Raw genomic sequence first — 18,936 nt, forward strand, 5'->3', positions numbered from 1 at the left:
AGAATCTGAAGCCTGCTCTGTGCTGACAGCAGAGAGCCCCATGTGGGGCTCGAACTCATGAACTGCAAGATCATGACCTGAGCCAAAGTTGAATGCTCAACTGACTGAGCCACCCAGGCGTCCCTAGAGAGAGAATCCACTCAGTGTGGAGCCCATTGTGGGACTGGATCCCATGATCTGCGGATCATGACCTGAGCCAAAATCAAGAGTTGGATGCTGAACCAACTGAGCCACCCAGGCGCCCCCTAAAGGAAGGTTTTTTTTTTTTTTTTTTTTTAACATTGGTGCTATTAATGTTTTGGTGTGACTAATTGATTGTTGTGACAGCTCTTCTGTGCATTGTGTGACGTTTAGCAGTATCCTTGGCCTATACCTGATGCCTCTACCTGATCCCTTCCCCCTAGTGGTGACCACCAAAAGGCCTCTGCACCTCTCCAAATATCTCCTGGGGGTGGGGAGAAAACTTGTTCCCCTTTGAGAACCACTGATTTAATGCCCCCCCTTTTATTTACCCGAATTAGTTGTTTCATTAGGAGTTGTAAAGCAGTTTTCTAATTTCTGTCATCATTTCCATGTTTGTTAGTTATATATGTTAAATATTAGAACGTTTATTAGTTGAATTTTTCTATAAAGTTAACTTTTCCTCGTTAACCAGCACTATTTGGTTATGCTGCAGTAGTTTGTACAGGAAAGATGAGGGAAATGTGTACTTCTTTCTCTTTCATTGCCAATTTTCTGAGTAGGAAGTTGGAGGCCTCCATTATATGTATTGTTGACTAGTGATTTGTTTATTTTTGTTGTAAATTATATTTTGCTTCCTCTTTTATGGAATATTATTATGAACTCATGAGTTTTATATTTACACATGGTGGTTCAGTGTCTTGCAGTCATTGTTATTTTTGATGCTAAACTTGTCTTTGGTCAGTGGGAGTGTCTTATGTCTGCTTCTAAATCCTTTTGACTTTGAGGGGAATTTTTTTTAACAGTAGCCTTTTGGCATTATTTTTGCTCTGAATTCTTTTAGTATGTGGTTTGATCTTTTAATAATAGTTAATATAGTAGATGGCCATAGTTAAGTGTGTGAGAAAGTTTTGATTTGTTCAAAAAAATAGTATCCATTCTCTAGCATCTGGAGTGAGATTTCTCAGTACCATTTCACAATAAGGGAAGTAGGGCTTCATAGAGAAATGGCTAATTCAGGAAAATGCTGGGAGTGTCTAGCTATACTAGAAAGCAAGGATGATATTTAAATCTACTGAAGTTGTGTCAGAAGCGTTCAGGAGTTAACCTGAAGAGTTTCCTACTGGCCACGGATGGGACGTTGTGAACATGGACAAGGATAGGTCCAGCACACTGAAACGTGTGAGTTCACAATGCTACTGTAAGCTTTTGCAACCCAGCACCGATCACCTCTGAAGGCATCTAGGGAACCAAGTCACTAGTTCAAAAACTAGTCAATAACGGGATTGAATCTAGCATTTATCTTGATTTTTTTTAATTCATATTGTACCTCAGCTAACTAAGTAATTGGTGAAGTGGTTTCTTTTCATAGAAGGTTTCCAGCTAAGAAATGATAAAGGAAAAATGGAATATTTCCATTTTGCAATCCCTAATGAAATAATGAATCTAGGCAATGATCACTAAAAGGGAGATAACCAGACATGACGTGCCTTTGCCATCTGATAGAAGGCATCAGTAGCACCTCTAACATATTCATACCAAAACATTGAATGCGATTTTGACCAAGCCTTTAGATCTAAATGTGAATTCACCAGCAGTACAGAAACAGAGGAATGTGTTAAATGGCATTATTGTGATACAAGCCATAGAGTTGATACTGTAAAGCACTCTACAGGGTGAATGACCCAGCTTCTTCAACAAATGAATTGCTGGGAAATCAAAGGTAGGGAGGGATTGTACCTGTAGTTCTATATATTGACTAATTACAGAGTATGGGCTTACTTGGTAAATAAAATTGAGATTGTTGGGAAAACATGAACATTTGAATCTTGCATGAATATTTAGTGATTTTAAGGAATTGTTATTAATTGTATTAGTTGTAATTTTATTATGTTTTTAAAACCTTTTGGGGCACCTGGGTGGCTCATTCACTTGAGTTTCTAAATCTTGATTTTGGCTCAGATCATGATCTCACGTTTTGTGGGTTCAAACCCCACATTGGGTTCGGAGCTGGCAGCGTGGAGCCAGCTTGGCATTCTCTATCTCCCCCTTTCTGTCTGCCACTCTCCCATATGTGCTGTGTATACACGCGTTGTCTCTCAAAAATAAACATTAAAAAAAACCTTATCTTTTATTTTTTTTAATGTTTATTCATTTTTGATAGAGTGTGAGCTTGGGAGGGGGATAGAGAGAAGGACACACAGAATCTGAAGCAGGCTCCAGGCCCGACACAGGGCTGGAACCCACAAACCATGAATCACAAGCTGAGCCAAAGTTGGACGCTTAACCGACTGAGCCGCCCAGGTATCCCCGAACTTCTTATCTTTTAAAGTAGTGGTTCTTGGGGCACCTGGGTGGCTCATTTGGTTGAGCATCTGACTCTTGATTTTGGCTAGGTCATGATCCCAGGGTTGTGGGATTGAGCCCTGCCTTGAGCTCTGCGCTGACCATGGAGCCTGCTTAAGATTCTCTGTCTCTGTCTCTGTCTCTGTCTCTGTCTCTCTCTCTCTCTCTCTCTCAAATTAAAAAAAAATAAAGTAGGGGATCTCAAAGGGGTGAGATTTTGCCCTTTAGGGGACATTTGGCCATGTCTGGAGATAGTTTTGGTTGTCACAACTCAGAGGTGGAGGGCGGTGCTGTTGGCAGTCAGGATACTGCTGAACATTCCACAGTGAACAGAACAGCCCCAGTAACAAAGAATTACTTGGCCAAAAATGTCCATAGCGCTGAGGGTGAGAAACCATGTTTTAGAGATACATGCTGCAGTATTTCTGGATAAAGTGATAAGTCTGACTTCAAAATAATTTGGGTTGAGGCAGGAAGTGGATAGGGATATTGATGAGTTGATAATTGAAGGTGGATGATGGGTATATGAAAGTTGATGTTGCTTTATTTTTTCTCATAGTAAATTTGAATGAATGAATGAATGAATGAATGGGAGAGATCTTCTGCAGCCCTGAGTAAAGTTGATGGCCTCCTGAGGGTTTAGATTAGATGGTTAATAAAGTTGTTCACTCAGCAAATGTTTCCAAACCATGAGCTCGTGTGATGGAATACTTGTGATTCTTCCAGATAGTGCAAGAGACAGATATTAGCTCGATAGCAGAAATAGATGTAAAACTTACAAAGGATAGATGTGCTCTGGCAAGCATATGATAAAGGAAGCTGCCCTAGCCTGAGAGGCCAGGAAGGTGTCATTGGTCAGAGAAGCTTCTTGGGATGCTCTGAGGATCAAGCCCTGTGGGAGAATGAAGGCAGCAAGCCTGGGCAGTGGGAGAAATCTGAGTTGCACTTATGACAAAGGTCTCAGCCAGTCCCAGGGAGCTCTGGGGTGGGGATGACCCTCCAGAGTTGCCCTGAATTGTGGTAAGAGGTTTGGGCCTTCATTAGCATCCCTCCTCTCCGATGCGTTAGGTAGTGGATGCAGGCTGCTTCCAAGAGACTCCTCTGTGAGTTGTCAGCCTCCAGCCCTCTCAGCAGTTGGGAGAATGAGGGCCCTTGTCCTAAAGAGGACTTCTGGGTGACACACCACAGCATCCACTCCAGAAGTCTTTTCTAAAGGAGTAGGGATGGACCTTGAGTACTGGTGGGTGAGTAGGAGTTTACTAGGCACAGAGAATGGGTTTTGTCCCCCCCAGGGGCAGCATGCTTTCTCCAGCACGGTGCCATGGGAAGCCATTATTGGTGCCAGCACAGCAGCAGGGAGACCATTGAGGGAGGCTATTACATGAGTACGTTGATATAATACATTAAAATCTGGATATGAAAATGCAAAAAAAATAGAAAAGACAAGTCTTCTAATAACCGCAGCCCTCAGCGACAACCACTCGTAACATTTTTGTGTATTTCTTTTCTGCCTTCTTTCTCTGCATATTTTAGTAAAAAGCTAGGATTTTACTGTACATGTGATTTGATTTTCTGCTTTTTTCTAGAGTTTTTCCTATGTCTGTACTGTTTCTAATCAGAATTGCAGTCCTTGCCATTTATGAAAAACTTAGAAAGCAAATGTTTTTTTAAATCTCTACGCCCATTATAGGGCTTGAACTCAGGACTCTGATATCAAGAGTTGCCTGCCAGAAAGTACAGATTTTAAAAAGAAAATGAAGAATACCCACAGTGTCTCTTCTTAGGTTTGTCCATTGTTGACATCATCCAGATTATTTGTGACACATATCTATAGCTTGCTTTTTGAAAGAATGAGTCTTTAAACATCACTTGCCTGTTTCCTTTGAGATCCCTGGCCTGGGGTTCCGGAGCCCTGAGCTCCAGTTCTAGGTCAGATGGTAATAGTTGTTAATCTCCCGCCTTACCCCTTCCCTCCTCTCCCCTTCTGTTTTCTCTGTGTTTTATTTGTTTAAATACTTCTGTAATAAAAAATTAAAATATGGACTAAAATATGTATCTTTTAATATTCTTGGTGGTTTTGGTGAGAATGCAGAATGCATAGTAGGTGTCTGATAAGTGATCTTTTTCCCTCCTTTATTTACAGATTATTGCTGTGGCAGCTTTGGTCCATCACAGCTTTGAGTTAGACAAAGCGCCCCCACAGCCTCCCTTTCAGTCACACTTCTGTGGTATGTATTTTTTTTTAGCTGGTCTGCTAATGGCTTGATTTTAATTTTTCTTATTTTTTCTCCAGCTGTTGGATCAGTAACTCTTTTTTTGATGTTTTCGAGAGTAGTTAGTGCATATTGTTAAACTTTTTTTTTTTTTGGTCAGCTGTGGACACTGAGTTTTATTGGCTTGGTGGCTCCTATTCAGCTAGTTTATCTTGTTTGAGGGGAAGTTGGGAGGCAGTTTGACATCTCTTTTCTATTCCCGTGGTTATTCTGTTGGGGCATTCTAGTTTTTTTTATTGGGTCAAAATTGTGCTATCACTATTTCCTTTTCATGATGTCATTGTAAAAGCCCATCATAGAAGCCTGAGCAAAGTGTTCTGTGTGGTGAGGCAATATGCCGAGGCATAAATGAGTGTCTACCTATTTGGGAGGAGTTCTAGAAATATCACATTGGAATTGGGTTATGCTGTGCATAAAATTCAGTTGGTGAAAATTTCACACAGAAATCTGCATGCCTTGAGTCAGCCTCCAAGGAGGATTCTGACCTATTCGATGTTGAAAGCTTGGCCAGGTAAATAACTATTTTTTTTTTCAGTAAACAAGAAAGGGGCATAACACTATTGATCTGTCATGCTTCCTGAAATCTTTTCTAGGCTAGAACCAGCAGTTAACTGGGACAGCATTGCCTGTCTGGTTTTGTGGGTATTAGGAAAGCGGGACTAGGAAAGCAAGCAGAGAAGGAAGTATCATGTGTTATTATTGTGAAGTTTCCCCTCTTTAAGTGGGGTGAAATACACAGAAAAACATGACAGTGAGGATATCGTGCAAAGTACGTGGAAGAGAGCAGTCATTAGCTCATTTCAGCGTGTATTTATTCACCTGCTGTGTATGCCATGGTGTGAACAGCTGTTTTGAGTGACAAAGAACTTATAGTGAGGGCAGCTTTGGTCATCTTTATTTTTCTAATTTTGAGAAGATTGGAGTTCCTTCATTGTACACTGGTTAAGGCTTTGGTGGTGGTGGAACCCCCTTAGGGAAGTTAAACATCCTCCATTCTGCCTCAGATGGAGGGAAGATGTTTCATCAAAGTAGTTTTAACAGTTAATAGGAACTTAGAGTTCTGTGCGTGGTTTTTCCTTTTTTTAGATGTAATCTTTTAAACTTTTTAAACATTGAGGTATAATTGACATGTAACATTTTAGTTTCAGGTGTTTAGCATAACAATTCGATAATTGTATGTATCATGAAATGATCACAATAAGACTAGTCAACATCTGTCATCATAGCTTGAAAATGGTTTTTCTTGTGATGAGAACTTTTAAGATTTACTTTCTTAGCAACTTTGAAACATGCATTACAGTATTATTAACTAAAGTCACCATGCTGTACATTACATATCGGTGACTTACTTATAACTGAAATTTGCACCTTTTGACTGTCTTCACCCAATTCCTGTGGGTCCCCTGCCCCATCGCATCCTGCCTCACGACATCTGGCAGCCATAAGTCTCTTATCTGTATCTATGATCTCATTTTGCTTTTGTTTTTTTTAGATTGCACATATAAGTGAGATCATGCAGTATTTATTTTTCTGTCTGACTTACTTTGCTTAGCATAATATCCCTCATGGTCTTTCCGTGTTGTCACAAATGGCAAGGGTTCCTTATTTTTTTAAATTTTATTTTAGAGAGAGAACGAGCATGTGCAAACAGGAAAGAGGGGCAGAGGGGGAAAGAGAATCTTAAGCAGGCTCCACACTGATCTCCAACACGGGACTCAGTCCCATGACCCTGGGATCATGACCTGAGCTGAAATGAGTCAGATGCTCAACCCACTGAGCCACCCAGGTGCCCCATGATTTCCTTATTTTTTTTTAATGGCCGACTAATATTCCATTGTATAAATATGCCACTTCTGTTTGTTCATTCATTAATTGATGGGCACTTAGGTTGCTTCCATTTCCTGGCCCTTGTAAATCATGTTGCAGTGACCATGGGGGCACAGAGTTAGTGATTTCATGTTCTTCAGACAAATACCCAGAAGTAGAATACCTAGATCATATGGAAATTCTATTTTTAAGTTTTTGAGGAACCTCCTTTCTGTTTTCCATAGTGGCTGCACCAGTTTTACATTCCCACTAGCAGTATGTATACAAGGGTTCCCTTTACTACACATCCTAGCCAACACTTGTTGTTTCTTGTCTTTTTTATTTTTAAGTAGGCTCCATGCTCAAGGTGGAGCTTGAACTCACGACCCTGAGATCAAAAGTCACATGCTCTACCAACTCATCCAGCCAGGCACCCTTCTTGTCTTTTTGATGATAGCAATTCTGACAGGTGTGAAGTGATATCCCAGTGTAGTTTTGGTGTCCATTTCCTTGATGACTGTGATGTTGACCAGTTTTTCATGTACCTGTTGGCTATCCGTATGTCTTCTTTGGAAGAATGTCTGTTCACAGCCTTTGCCCATTTTTTTTGAAGTAGGCTCCATTCCCAATGTAGGGCTTGAACTCAAGAGTTCATGCCAGCCAGTCCCTAGCCTTTGCCCATTTTTATTTTTTCATTAAAAAAATTTTTTTTAATGTTTATTTATATTTGAGAGAGTGAAAGAGAGAAAGAGAGAGTGGGGCAGAGAGCGAGGAAGACAGAACCTGAAGCAGGCTCCAGGCTCCAAGCTGGCAGCACAGAACCACCAAAGTGGTGGGTTCGTCAACCCACGAACCACCAAAGTCAGATGCTTAAACGACTGAGCCACCCAGGCGCCCCTGCCCATTTTTAATTGGATTGTTTGGGGTTGCTCTTGGGTTCTATGAGTTCTTGTTGTATTTTGAATATTGATCTCTTATCAGATAAATTATTTGCAAATACTTTCTCCCATTTGTTAGGTTGCCTTTTCATTTTGTTGATGGTTTCCTTGGCTGTGCAAGAGCTTTTTATTTTGATGTAGTACCACTTGATTCTTTTTGCTTTTGATACCTTTGCTTTTGGTGTCAAATCCAAAAAATCATCGCCAAGACCAGTGTTAGAGAGCTTACTGCCTATGTCTTCTTCTAAGAGTTGTATGGATTCAAGTCCTTACATTCAAGTCTTTAAGGCATTTTCAGTTGGCTTTTGTGTGTGGTGTTTTGTGGTCCAGTTTCATTTTTTTGCATGTGGCTGTCTGGTTTTCACATCACCACATAGTAAAGAGACTGTCCTTTTCCCATTGTATATTCTTAACTCCTTGTCATACTGACCATGTATACATGCATTGATTTCTGAGCTCTCTGTTCTGTTCCTTTGATCTGGATGTCTGTTTTTATGCCAATACCATACTGTTGGCATGACTACATCTTTGTAGTGTAGTTTGAAATTACTAGCATGATGCCTCCTGCTTTGTTCTTCTTTCCCAAGATTGCTTTGGGTATTTGGGGTCTTTTGTGGTTCCATAATGAATTTTAGGATTGTTTAGGCTTCTCTTTTGAGGTCCAACAACATGACCATTGGAAATACTTGAATCTCTCAATTCTTTAGAGATTAGGGGGTATTTGTTTATATTTAAAACAGTTTCCATTTAGAAACATGCAGCATATGTGTACTTGAAATTGGACTAAGATGGTGATGGAATCTTTTTCCTTCTTACAGTTATATCTAAACCAAAGGACTGTATTTTTCCATATGCTTTCAAAGAAGACATTAAGAAAAAGGTAAAGAACTCATTATTTATTCCTTTTAAATTTGAAGCATCTATTTAGGAAAAGAAAAGGAGGATGGTGTAGATTAGCATAAATAGGCTTATTTTGTATGTTAATTTATTAGGTCTATTTTTGCTAGTTTGGACTGACATGAATCCATTCAAAATGTATTAGAAATATAAAATAGAAACATTATTGAATGTTTTACCACCTGAAAATAACGTGATTCTGTACCCTAGTAGTAGACACTTAGGCTCAAGTCCTCCTTCAGATAGCTTCAGGGGAGGCCTTTCTGAAATGCACGATCATGTGATTACTGTTTTGGGAAACTGTTGGGAAGAGTACTCACCCCACTCCCCAGTTTGAAGAAAGCCGAGTGTAGTTGGATATGAAAAGGGACATGTATTGGAAAGGTTGATACGTGCTGGCTGGAATTGGTAGGGATCTCTCAACTCCCAGGATACTCCATGAAGTTTTCATGGGTCCTTAATAAAATAGAAAGTGGGGAAAAAGGAGTATAATGTAGTGAGCTTGTCACAAGGGTAAATGTATTCGTATAAAGAATTTGTTTTCTGGAGACTATGTGGAATGCTTGCATTCACAGATGTGTGTGTTGGTTTTTTTTTTTTTTTAATGTTTTCACTTGACAAAATTAAAAGTTAGCAACCTTGTCAGGTTCCACTTACTTTAAGTTGGCTTGAGAAGTCCAGTAGTCTGGAGGTGCTGTTGGATCAGGCTATTATTTATGAAGTGCCCTGAAGTACCTATCCAAGTAAAATGACTTAGGAAAATTCCTTTTGAGTCAAACTGATACTTTGTAGCCGAACTAGTTATAGCAAACACATAGCTATCAACTTCCATTTTAGGAGAGTCTTAATAAGAGCGGATCTTTTGAATACCTGATTTATATTCAGTAATCCAAGTGGAAGCCTTTTGTGTGAAGATAGGTTTTATTTATACTTAACGACACTTATAATTCTTAAATGTATGCTAGTTTTCATTCTAGTTTCTTATTTATAGTTTCTTACACCACTCTTGCAGATTAGTTTATACAATCCTTGGGATTTCTTTATGTGGTAAATACACAAACAGCAGTCTATCAGGGATTATATAGGAAAGTAAGTAATGTTTTTGTTAGGTACTCTGATTCATATGCTTGTGTGATATGTCGAGATCACAAGTGTGTCGCTGTGGAGGGACATATCTGCCCTTCATAGTGCTTAGCATTTAAAATTTTGCTTTATTTACTTCACACACTGTATGTTAGCCAATTTGACAATAGATTATATTAAAAATAAAATGAAAGAAGTTTAAACAGAAATTTTAAAAATCCCACATAAAATTTTCTCTATTTACTCACTTATTACTAGGATGAGCTTCTCAGAGACTTTGGGCAAATGTTACTGTGAAACCTAGAATAAGCAATTTCATTGCTTCTTTTAGTTTTGAAATGGATAGTTTCTTTTAATTCTAAGAAATCTAATCCTGCTTGAACAGGGAGCCAAAGTATAGTACTTACAAGTAAAGAGTAAGTGACCGGTATGTTTTTATCTAACAGAATGTGAAGGTTGAGATCGCTGCAACGGAAAGAACGTTGCTAGGTTTTTTCCTCGCCAAAGTTCACAAAATTGATCCTGATGTCATTGTGGTGAGTAGGTGTCTCGTCATGCTGTTGGGGACTCTTCATTCCTTAGTTCTCAGTACTTGTTGAACAGCAGAGAATCTTTTTTTTTAATTGAGGTAAAAACTGGTATATAACATTATGTAAGTTTCAGGTTTGTAGTAGTATAACTCTACGTCTGTATATAGTACAAAATGATGACCGCCTAAAGCATAGTTACTATCCATCACTGTACAGTTGATTCCCTTCGCTCTTCGGCCCACCCCCCAAACCCCTTGCCCTCTGATAATTAGAAGTCTGTTCTCTGCATCAGTGAGTTTGTTTTTGTATTGGTTGTTTGCTTTTTTAGATTTCACTTAGCATAATACCTTCAGGGTCCCTTCAGGTTGTTGGAAAAGGCACACTTTCATTCTTCTTTATGGCTCAGTATATTCCTCTGTGTGTGTATGTGTACCATATCCTCTTTATCCATTCATTCACTGATGGATGGTTTGTTTTGATATGTTGGCTGTTATAAATAATGCTGCACTGAACATAGGGCCGGATGTATCTTTCCGAATTAGTGTTTTTACATTCAAATAAATACCCAAAGTGGAATAGGTGGATCATATTGTAGATGTGTTCTTAATTTTTTGATTTCTGTAGTGGCTGCAACAATTTACATTCCCACCAACAGTGCAAGAGAGTTCCCTTTTCTCCATGTCCTCTCCAATGCTTGTTATTTCTTGTCCTTTTGATAATAGACATTCTAACAGGTGTTAAGGTAGTTTTAATTTGCATTTCCCTGATAATTAGTGACATTGAACATCTTTTCATGTGCCTGTTAGGTATCTGTGTCTTCTTTGGGAAAATGTCTGTTCAGGTTCTCTGCCCATTTTTAATGTTTTTTTTTTTTAATTTTATTTTTTGAAAGTCAGAGAGAGGGCATGAGCGAGGGAGGGGGGGAGACACAGAATTCAAAGCAAGCTCCCTGAGAGCCCAATGTGGAGCTCGAACCCACGATCGTGAGATCATGACCTGAGCCGAAGTCAGACGCTCAACCGACTGAGCTACCCAAGCTCCCCTCTGCCTATTTTTAAATGGGGTTGTTGGTTTTTTTTGTTGTTGATTTGTATGAGTTCTTTGTATATTTTTTTGAATCTTCAGAGTGAAATAACCCTATGGACTGGTGGGAATTGCTGTATTTTCCTCTAACAGAAAGGGGGAAAAAGAGCCAGCCCACTATGAAATAGTTCTTTTCCTCTAATAGAATAGCAACTCATGAGTTATTGTTGATGTTTAGGATATTCCATTTATTTCCAGCCTATATAAGTAAGTAAACTTACCTATAACTAAGTAAACTTGTGTTGTTAACTGTTGGTCCCTATACATTTTTGGATTAGTGGCCCAGCTGTATATTGGTCATAGGAGTTAATTCCCTCGATTTGGTGTCAGTCTGCAAAGTGTTTGTATTTCAATTTCATGAGCTCAGTGCATCTCTCTCTCTATTTTTTAAGATTTTATTTTTAAGTAATCTCTACACCCAACGTAGGACTTGAACTTACAACCCCAAGATCAAGAGTCACAAATTCTTCCAACTGAGCTGCCCGGCACCCCGAGTTCAGTGACTCTCTATGACCTATTCCTTTGAGAGCTCAGGGCTAGGAATTTTTTTTTCCCCTTGGTAACTGAGTATGTTTCCACTAAAAAGGAAGAGGTAATAGTTCATTGAGTTATGTTTGCCCCAGTTTTTAAGAGTCACAAAGCAACATTTTGCTTTATGTTTCCTCTGGCTTTAGTTTGTAGGCTCTTCGATGTGATTTCTTCTCCTGCCCACCACCCAGTTAACGGATCAAATTATGCTGTGATTTTGATGGTTTTGGAGAAAAGTAGGAATGTAAATGCATGTATTTTAAGTGTGATAATGGCAATTTAGTTACATTGAAGCCTTGCAAAACAATGTGTGGTATGCATTTGTCCACATTCATTTTTGCTCTTGGATATCTATCTTGACCGTGGTGTGGCCAAAGTACCTAGAGCCTGAAGTTTGTTATCAAATATCTCTGCATACTTGCCTTACAGTATTCCCTTACACTACTCTAGGACCCATCTTGAAAACACCAGGAAGATTCTGTCCACAGTGCCGTATTGTGGCGTTCCGGCTCAGAACTAGATCCTCACCCAGTCTCCCCTGGCAGTCTCTCTTGGGCCCCAAGGAGATGTCGTGGTGCCTAGGATAGGTGGCCTGGCTTAGCATGTTAGAGCCAAGCCAAGTCTGTGTGTGAGGAATCCAAACTGATGTAATCCAATCCTGACATGGGTTTGAGTCCCTAATCCCAGGCATGATAATTTGGAAATGAGACTTCCTTGTGTCCTTGGGTCTCTTAATTTAATAGACAAAAGTGCCATAAATATATAGTGGTATACATCTTTAAGTAAAATTAATAACAAGTAAATCAGTTTATTGATCTGATTTATTTTAAACTTGTGTCTAGTTTTTTTTTTTTTTAATTTTTTTCAACATTTTTTATTTATTTTTGGGACAGAGAGAGACAGAGCATGAACGGGGGAGGGGCAGAGAGAGAGGGAGACACAGAATCGGAAACAGGCTCCAGGCTCTGAGCCATCAGCCCAGAGCCTGACGCGGGGCTCGAACTCACGGACCGCGAGATCGTGACCTGGCTGAAGTCGGACGCTTAACCGACTGCGCCACCCAGGCGCCCCTCTAGTTTTTTAATAAACATGGGCATTGAACCATATTATTCACACAATGGAAATTATCATTATAGACATGGAAAATTTGGTTGCATTTTTCAGGTAATTTCTACCTGGTATGGTTTGCTTCCTTGAACTGTTGAACGCTATTATATATTTTGTCGCATATTGATTAAGAGTCTAAATCAGTAGTGTTTGAACTCAGTTCTTCAAGAAGCAAGTAGCTGCAGTTCCTGAGTTTTCGAAGAGTCTGTGTGAACTATCACACAACACAGGCAGGCTCTCTGTTTTTAAGGAATTAAAATGGAATTATTTGAACACAGCTTTTACTGATCACAAAAAAGTGTGGGACATAAAAATTTGCATTTGCTTTTGAGACTGTGAGGCATGAGCTGCAAATTAAAAGACATCATATGAACCTTGCATCAATTAGGATGAAATAAAGTTTATTCCAGCAATCTGCTTAGCTTTGTTAATGTCAAGGCTAATGAATGCTGCTGATGAATAAATTCCTGAAGAAGAAAGGACCCCAATCGGAGGTAAGCTCATGATGCCTTCAATTAGAGACGAGAAAAAGAAAGGGCAAAGAAATTCTATGCGTATGAAGATAAATCTTCTCATTTACGTTTGTTACAATGTTATTGGCTGCCTTCTTTTTCTGACTAGGGTCATAATATTTATGGATTTGAACTGGAAGTCCTCCTGCAGAGAATTAACGTGTGCAAAGTTCCTCACTGGTCCAAGATAGGTCGACTGAAGCGATCTAACATGCCAAAGCTAGGGGTAATAATAATTTTCAAAATCTTACTTCTTGACTTGGCTTCTTTACATGGAATAGCTACCTGGGAACACACTGGGCTTCTTTGACTAAGAATTGGTTGTCTTGTGATAGGACATTTTAACTTTGGCACTGAACATCTTTTCCTTTGAATGTGGCATTTTATTGGTAGAAGCCACTGGTAGTTTTTAAAATCAGCTATTAGAATCTAGAGACAGCACATACATGTTACCTCCACTCCGTCATTACCAAAGCTGTAGCCCTTAGAGCAGAGATCAGCGAGTGTTCTCATTCAGTACAGAGAGGGCAGGGAAGAGTGGGAGGGAGCTGATGTTGAACGTATGAGAAGGCTGCGGGCTAAGTGCCTTCTGCGTTAGTTGCCTGTCACAGCAACTCCAGTTTGTGCTTCTCACAGGGGTAGCAGAACTTGTTCAAGATCATAGGGCTAGGGTGGGAAAGAACTGAGATTTTGAGCTAGGCCCGTCTTGACTCTTTTAAAGTCTATGTATTTTTCATTCTGCCTACTTGTTTTGGTGGTTTTTGTATGAAGCCACCTTCGTTTCCCAAGCCTCATAGTGCTTAACATCTTGTTTCACTTAAAGCTCGTAAGGAAAAATGGGCATGTTGCTTCATCAGAGAACTTAGGAATCTGTATGTTTTATAATGCTCTCCAGAGGATTCTGCTAACGCAGATTGGAGTTGGGGCCGGTGCTGTTGCTTCTGTTCCTATTCATATCTTTAAGGTGATATAGAGTTATTAACCTTCATCCCAGCCCTTGATTTACTATCTCCTTACCCCTTCATGGTTTTCTTTGTATGGCATCGTCTCTGTGAGGTCTCCCACGGCTACCCTATTTAAGATGCAGCCCCCCTAAATTGCCATATTCCTCACGTGTTCTACTTTTTCTCTTTTCCATATGCTTATTACCTCCTAAAGCTATATAGCTTCTTGATTTTGATGTTTATTTGTTGTCATCTATTTCAGATGAGATTAGGAATCTTTCATTTTTTTTAAACGTTTAAAAAAAATTTTTTTTTTTTTTGAGACAGAGAGAGACAGAGCATGAATGGGAGAGGGTCAGAGAGAGGGAGACACAGAATCAGAAACAGGCTCCAGGCTCTGAGCTGTCAGCATAGAGCCCGACGCGGGGCTCGAACCCACGGACCGCGAGATCATGACCTGAGCCGAAGTCGGACGCTTAACCGACTGAGCCACCCAGGCGCTCCGGGAATCTTTCATTTTTTTAATGTTTTTATTTATTTTTGAGAGACACAGCCTGAGCGGGGTGGGCGCAGAGAGAGAGGGCGACAGAGGATCCAAAGTGGGCTCCGCACTGACAGCAGCGAGCCGGACGTCAACTGACTGAGCCACCCAGGCGTCCTAGGAATCTTTTCTCTTTGGCTCAGTGCTATCTCCCTGGTGCCTAGAACAGTGTCAGCTCTATAGTGAACGTTCAGAAATACTTGAGTGACGGCTGACGGAGTGGGCGAATAGGAGATTGAGAGTTTCCTCATTGTAATTGTGGACTAGCTTCGAAGTCGGTTGGAATAGAGTGTTCCCAGTGTCTGCTCATCCATGGCATTTGCTTTTTGTCCTTCCCCTGTAGGGCAGGAGTGGACTTGGTGAAAGAAATGCTACCTGTGGCCGAATGATCTGTGATGTGGAAATTTCGGCAAAGGAATTAATTCGTTGTAAAAGCTACCATTTGTCTGAACTTGTTCAACAGATTCTGAAATCTGAAAGGGTTGTGATCCCAGTGGAAAATGTACGAAATATGTACAGGTATGCTCCTGGATGCTTCGGAATTTGTCTGCCTTGAAATGAGCGATAGCAAGAGGCCAGCATCACCGTGAGGCTGGAGGGACAGGAGAGTGTGGTGTTCTGGAGGGGAACTGCCTCCGTGTCAGTACCAGCATCTCTGTGACTTTAATAATTTGAATTATTTTGCCTCTTGAATTATTCTCAGTTTATCAGTTTACCTCCATCTCCCTCACCCATCCTAATCTCATCTAGGTGTTTCCCAAAAGCGGTTTGGAAACTGATGTGATATTTAGGTTTCCACCCTTAATTCATTAATTCAGAAGTTAGTATAAATCTTTTAGAAATAGAAAAACTGAGACATCATGAAGTTACGTGGAGATGCTACTTGGTTATTTCTTTTTTCCATCTTTATTGAAGTATAATTGACAAATAGAAATTGTGTATATTTAATGTGTTCAAATTAATGTTTTATAAATGTATACATTGGGAAATAATTACCATAGTCAAGCTGATTAACATATCTGTCACCTCACATGGTTACTGTTTATTTCTTTTCTCTTTTGGGTGGTTACAACACTGTAGATGTACCCTCTCAGCAAATTTCAAGTACACAACGCGGTATGGCTAACTGTAGTCACATTGCTGTACATTAGACCTTCTGAACTCATTCATTTTGTACAACTGAACCTTTGTGCTTCTTTCCTAAATAAGATTTCTTCTACTCCTCTTGCCACTTCTCATTGTTTTCTTCCCATGCCTCCCAAGTCCTTGGACTGCTTCTCTTTCTGACTACACTCCCTCTAGGTGAGCTCGTGGAGTCTCAGCACTTCACTAGTATGTGGGTGCTGATACCTCCTGCTTTGGTATCTTCACCTTCAGCCTCTCCCTTGAATTCCAGACTCCTGTATACACCTGCCTGTTCTACCTGATGTCTAATATGAACCTCCACCCTAACTTGTTCAGAAGCTCAACTCCTGATATTTTCCCCTAGGCTCCTCTTGGAGTTTTTCCCTAAGAGTGACACCTCTTAATTTTCCAGTACTACTGGAAACCTCCAAAGTTATCTTCAGCCCAAAACCTTTGAGGCTTCCATGGGTCCTCTTTCTGATAGATATCCCATGTTTGAGCCATCACAAAGTCCTGTCAGCTCTGTCTTCAAAATAGATCTAGATTTGACCCCTTCTTTTCCCCTCCATTGAACCTATCCTGGTCCAAGCTACCCTCCCCTTTCCCTGAATTAATGAGTCTTATGTCAGCTTCTTCTTTGGTCTCTTTGATTTTGCCCTTGACCCTTTGCTGTCTGTTTTCAACCCAGGAACCAGGGGTATCTTGCTAAAGTTAAGTCAGATACTGCACTCTGCTCAAAATCTTCCGGTGACTTTCTCTTTCATTTAGAGTAAAAACCAAAGTTCTTACTGTGACTTACAAGGTCCTTTACAGTGTGTGTCTCTGCCTTTTACTCTGTCCTTCTGACCTTTTGAATGTGCCGTTCTCCTCAGACATCCGTCCGCAAGGATTGCCCCCTTACCTCTTCAAACAGTTCTTTAGTCCAAGTCACCTCTTTCCTGGTCCCCTAACTAAATAAAATTACATTCTCTGCTCCTGACACTTAATATTTCCTTTGCTTCTTAATCTTTTCTCCTTAACACTGAACATTATATAACATACCTTTTATATGTATTTTAACTTATACTCTGTCTTCCCCCTTGAAGACCTAAGCCCCACGAGGATGGGTATTTTTGTCTTCTGGTTACAGCCAGAATCTATTTGCCTGGCACATAGTCGGCGTGTAATACCTACTTACTAGATGGATTGAATATATCGATTTGGGTAGTTTCCAGGTTGTAGTTAATGCATAACTTTACTTTGTATTTATGGAATTTTTTGTGTGTGTGTTTTGGAGAAGGGCATTGGGATCAGTGACATGAATGAATTCGTAGTTTCATACTAACCTTATTTTAAATTGTTTCCAAAGCCAAGGTGCCATTGCTCTGAAGTTAATCATAGCAAATTTTTTTGTAATATTTTATGAAGTCCTGATTATAGTCATTGTTTCCTTTAATTACTTGATTCTGTTTCATTCTTACTTTTCTGTACAGTGAATCTTCTCATCTGTTGTACCTGTTGGAACACACCTGGAAAGATGCCAGGTTCATTTTGCAGATCATGTGTGAGCTAAATGTTCTTCCATTAGCATTGCAGATCACTAACATCGCCGGGAACATTATGGTAAATTTAACTTAGAAAGGGGGAAAAAGCATTTCCTGTTGGATTCAGTGTTTGCTTGGGGTAGTTGTTATATGATAATGAGCCTAAATGCATGCTTATAAAATGAGTAACTTGTACTCTGAAAGCTGGGCTTCTTTTGTAAAATGAACTGGCTGTGAGAAGGGGAGGAAAACCAGGTGCAGACTATGTTGAAATTTGGGTGAACATAAGGATCATCTCTAACATCTGGATGTGTCTGATTTGCGGAACGGTCTATTTGGCAGTAAAGAAATAGCCCAAGTTGCCAGTATTTTAAGCTTTCTTTGTCTCTTTTTAACTATAGTGCTTAAAACGTTAGGATTAATTTTGTACCTTCTTATTTTTAAAGCAGCTCTTATTAGGAAGAATGATTGTGGAAGAGGTGCCATGATTAAATTTACCACCTCAAAGTTGGTTTTGTTTGTTATTTGTTAGGGTTTTGAGCTCAAATTTAAAACATTCTCTTTCATAGTCTAGGACCCTGATGGGCGGACGATCTGAACGTAATGAGTTCTTGTTGCTTCATGCATTTTATGAAAACAACTATATTGTGCCTGACAAGCAGATTTTCAGAAAGCCTCAGCAAAAACTGGTGGGTCCACAATTGCATAGGGTTTTGCTTTTTTTTTTTTTTTTTTTTTAAATCCTCTCCCCTTTTATTACTTAGGTGGCTTTTATCACGGTGATAACTTGTGCTTCCAAAATAATGAATCCTCTGTATACTCTCAAAACCGTGTCAGATTTGTTCCTTTGTGTTTCGGTGGTGATTTCCTTCTTTACTTTTTTCTGTGTAGATAAAAATTTTATGTGAAATATGAACTACTTTGAGGATAGCATTAAGCCTCTTTGATGGATGACCATACAAGGAAGGTATTGCGCCACCCTAGCTGTATCCAAAGTTAGATGCCAGTTAAACCTTTTATTTCCTTAAATGCACGAGCCTTTATTTTTTGTTGCTTTGTTGCAGCTTTATGTGCTAGCAGGATCAGGTCACCACAGTCAGTTTTCTGAAGTGGCCTCCTTGACATTGAAACTAAAACTTAGCTACTGTTTTGTTAGCACTGATAGCCATTTGACTCAAAAGGGGAATTTAATGTTAAGATGATTCACCTTCCTGGATTTGCTTTGTGCACATCAAAATTGGTATAAAGAATATTAACTTACAGGAGTTTGACTTCTGCTGAGGTATTGAATATTAATTGGTTATTAATAAGCTACCTGGAATGAATTTTCAGTCTACAGACACACTCATTTTAAGGTGTCCAAATTAGAATAATGACTATATCTGTATGAAATAGTTTATATTTCTGCATCATGATTGTTAGAGTGATGAATTTAAGCGGACTCTTCTACTACCTTAGATTTTACGGAATATGAAGTGTTGTATTTTTAGTATCCATTGATTTAAAAATAAAAGGTTCTA

At 39.6% G+C, this 18,936-nt stretch overlaps 1 protein-coding gene across 1 annotated transcript in view; it reads left to right on the forward strand.

Moving 5' to 3' along the window:
- POLA1 (DNA polymerase alpha 1, catalytic subunit) overlaps positions 1-18,936 on the forward strand; it is a 303,264-nt gene that overhangs the window by 30,903 nt on the left and 253,425 nt on the right. The window contains exons 16-22 of the mRNA XM_030305566.2: positions 4,670-4,754; positions 8,362-8,423; positions 9,970-10,059; positions 13,393-13,509; positions 15,112-15,287; positions 17,366-17,495; positions 17,986-18,105. Coding sequence (XP_030161426.1) covers positions 4,670-4,754; positions 8,362-8,423; positions 9,970-10,059; positions 13,393-13,509; positions 15,112-15,287; positions 17,366-17,495; positions 17,986-18,105 — 780 coding nt within the window. The remainder of the gene's footprint in view (positions 1-4,669; positions 4,755-8,361; positions 8,424-9,969; positions 10,060-13,392; positions 13,510-15,111; positions 15,288-17,365; positions 17,496-17,985; positions 18,106-18,936) is intronic.

This window comes from Lynx canadensis, chromosome X (genome assembly GCF_007474595.2).
Source record: "Lynx canadensis isolate LIC74 chromosome X, mLynCan4.pri.v2, whole genome shotgun sequence".
In the NCBI taxonomy this organism is placed as follows: domain Eukaryota; kingdom Metazoa; phylum Chordata; class Mammalia; order Carnivora; family Felidae; genus Lynx; species Lynx canadensis.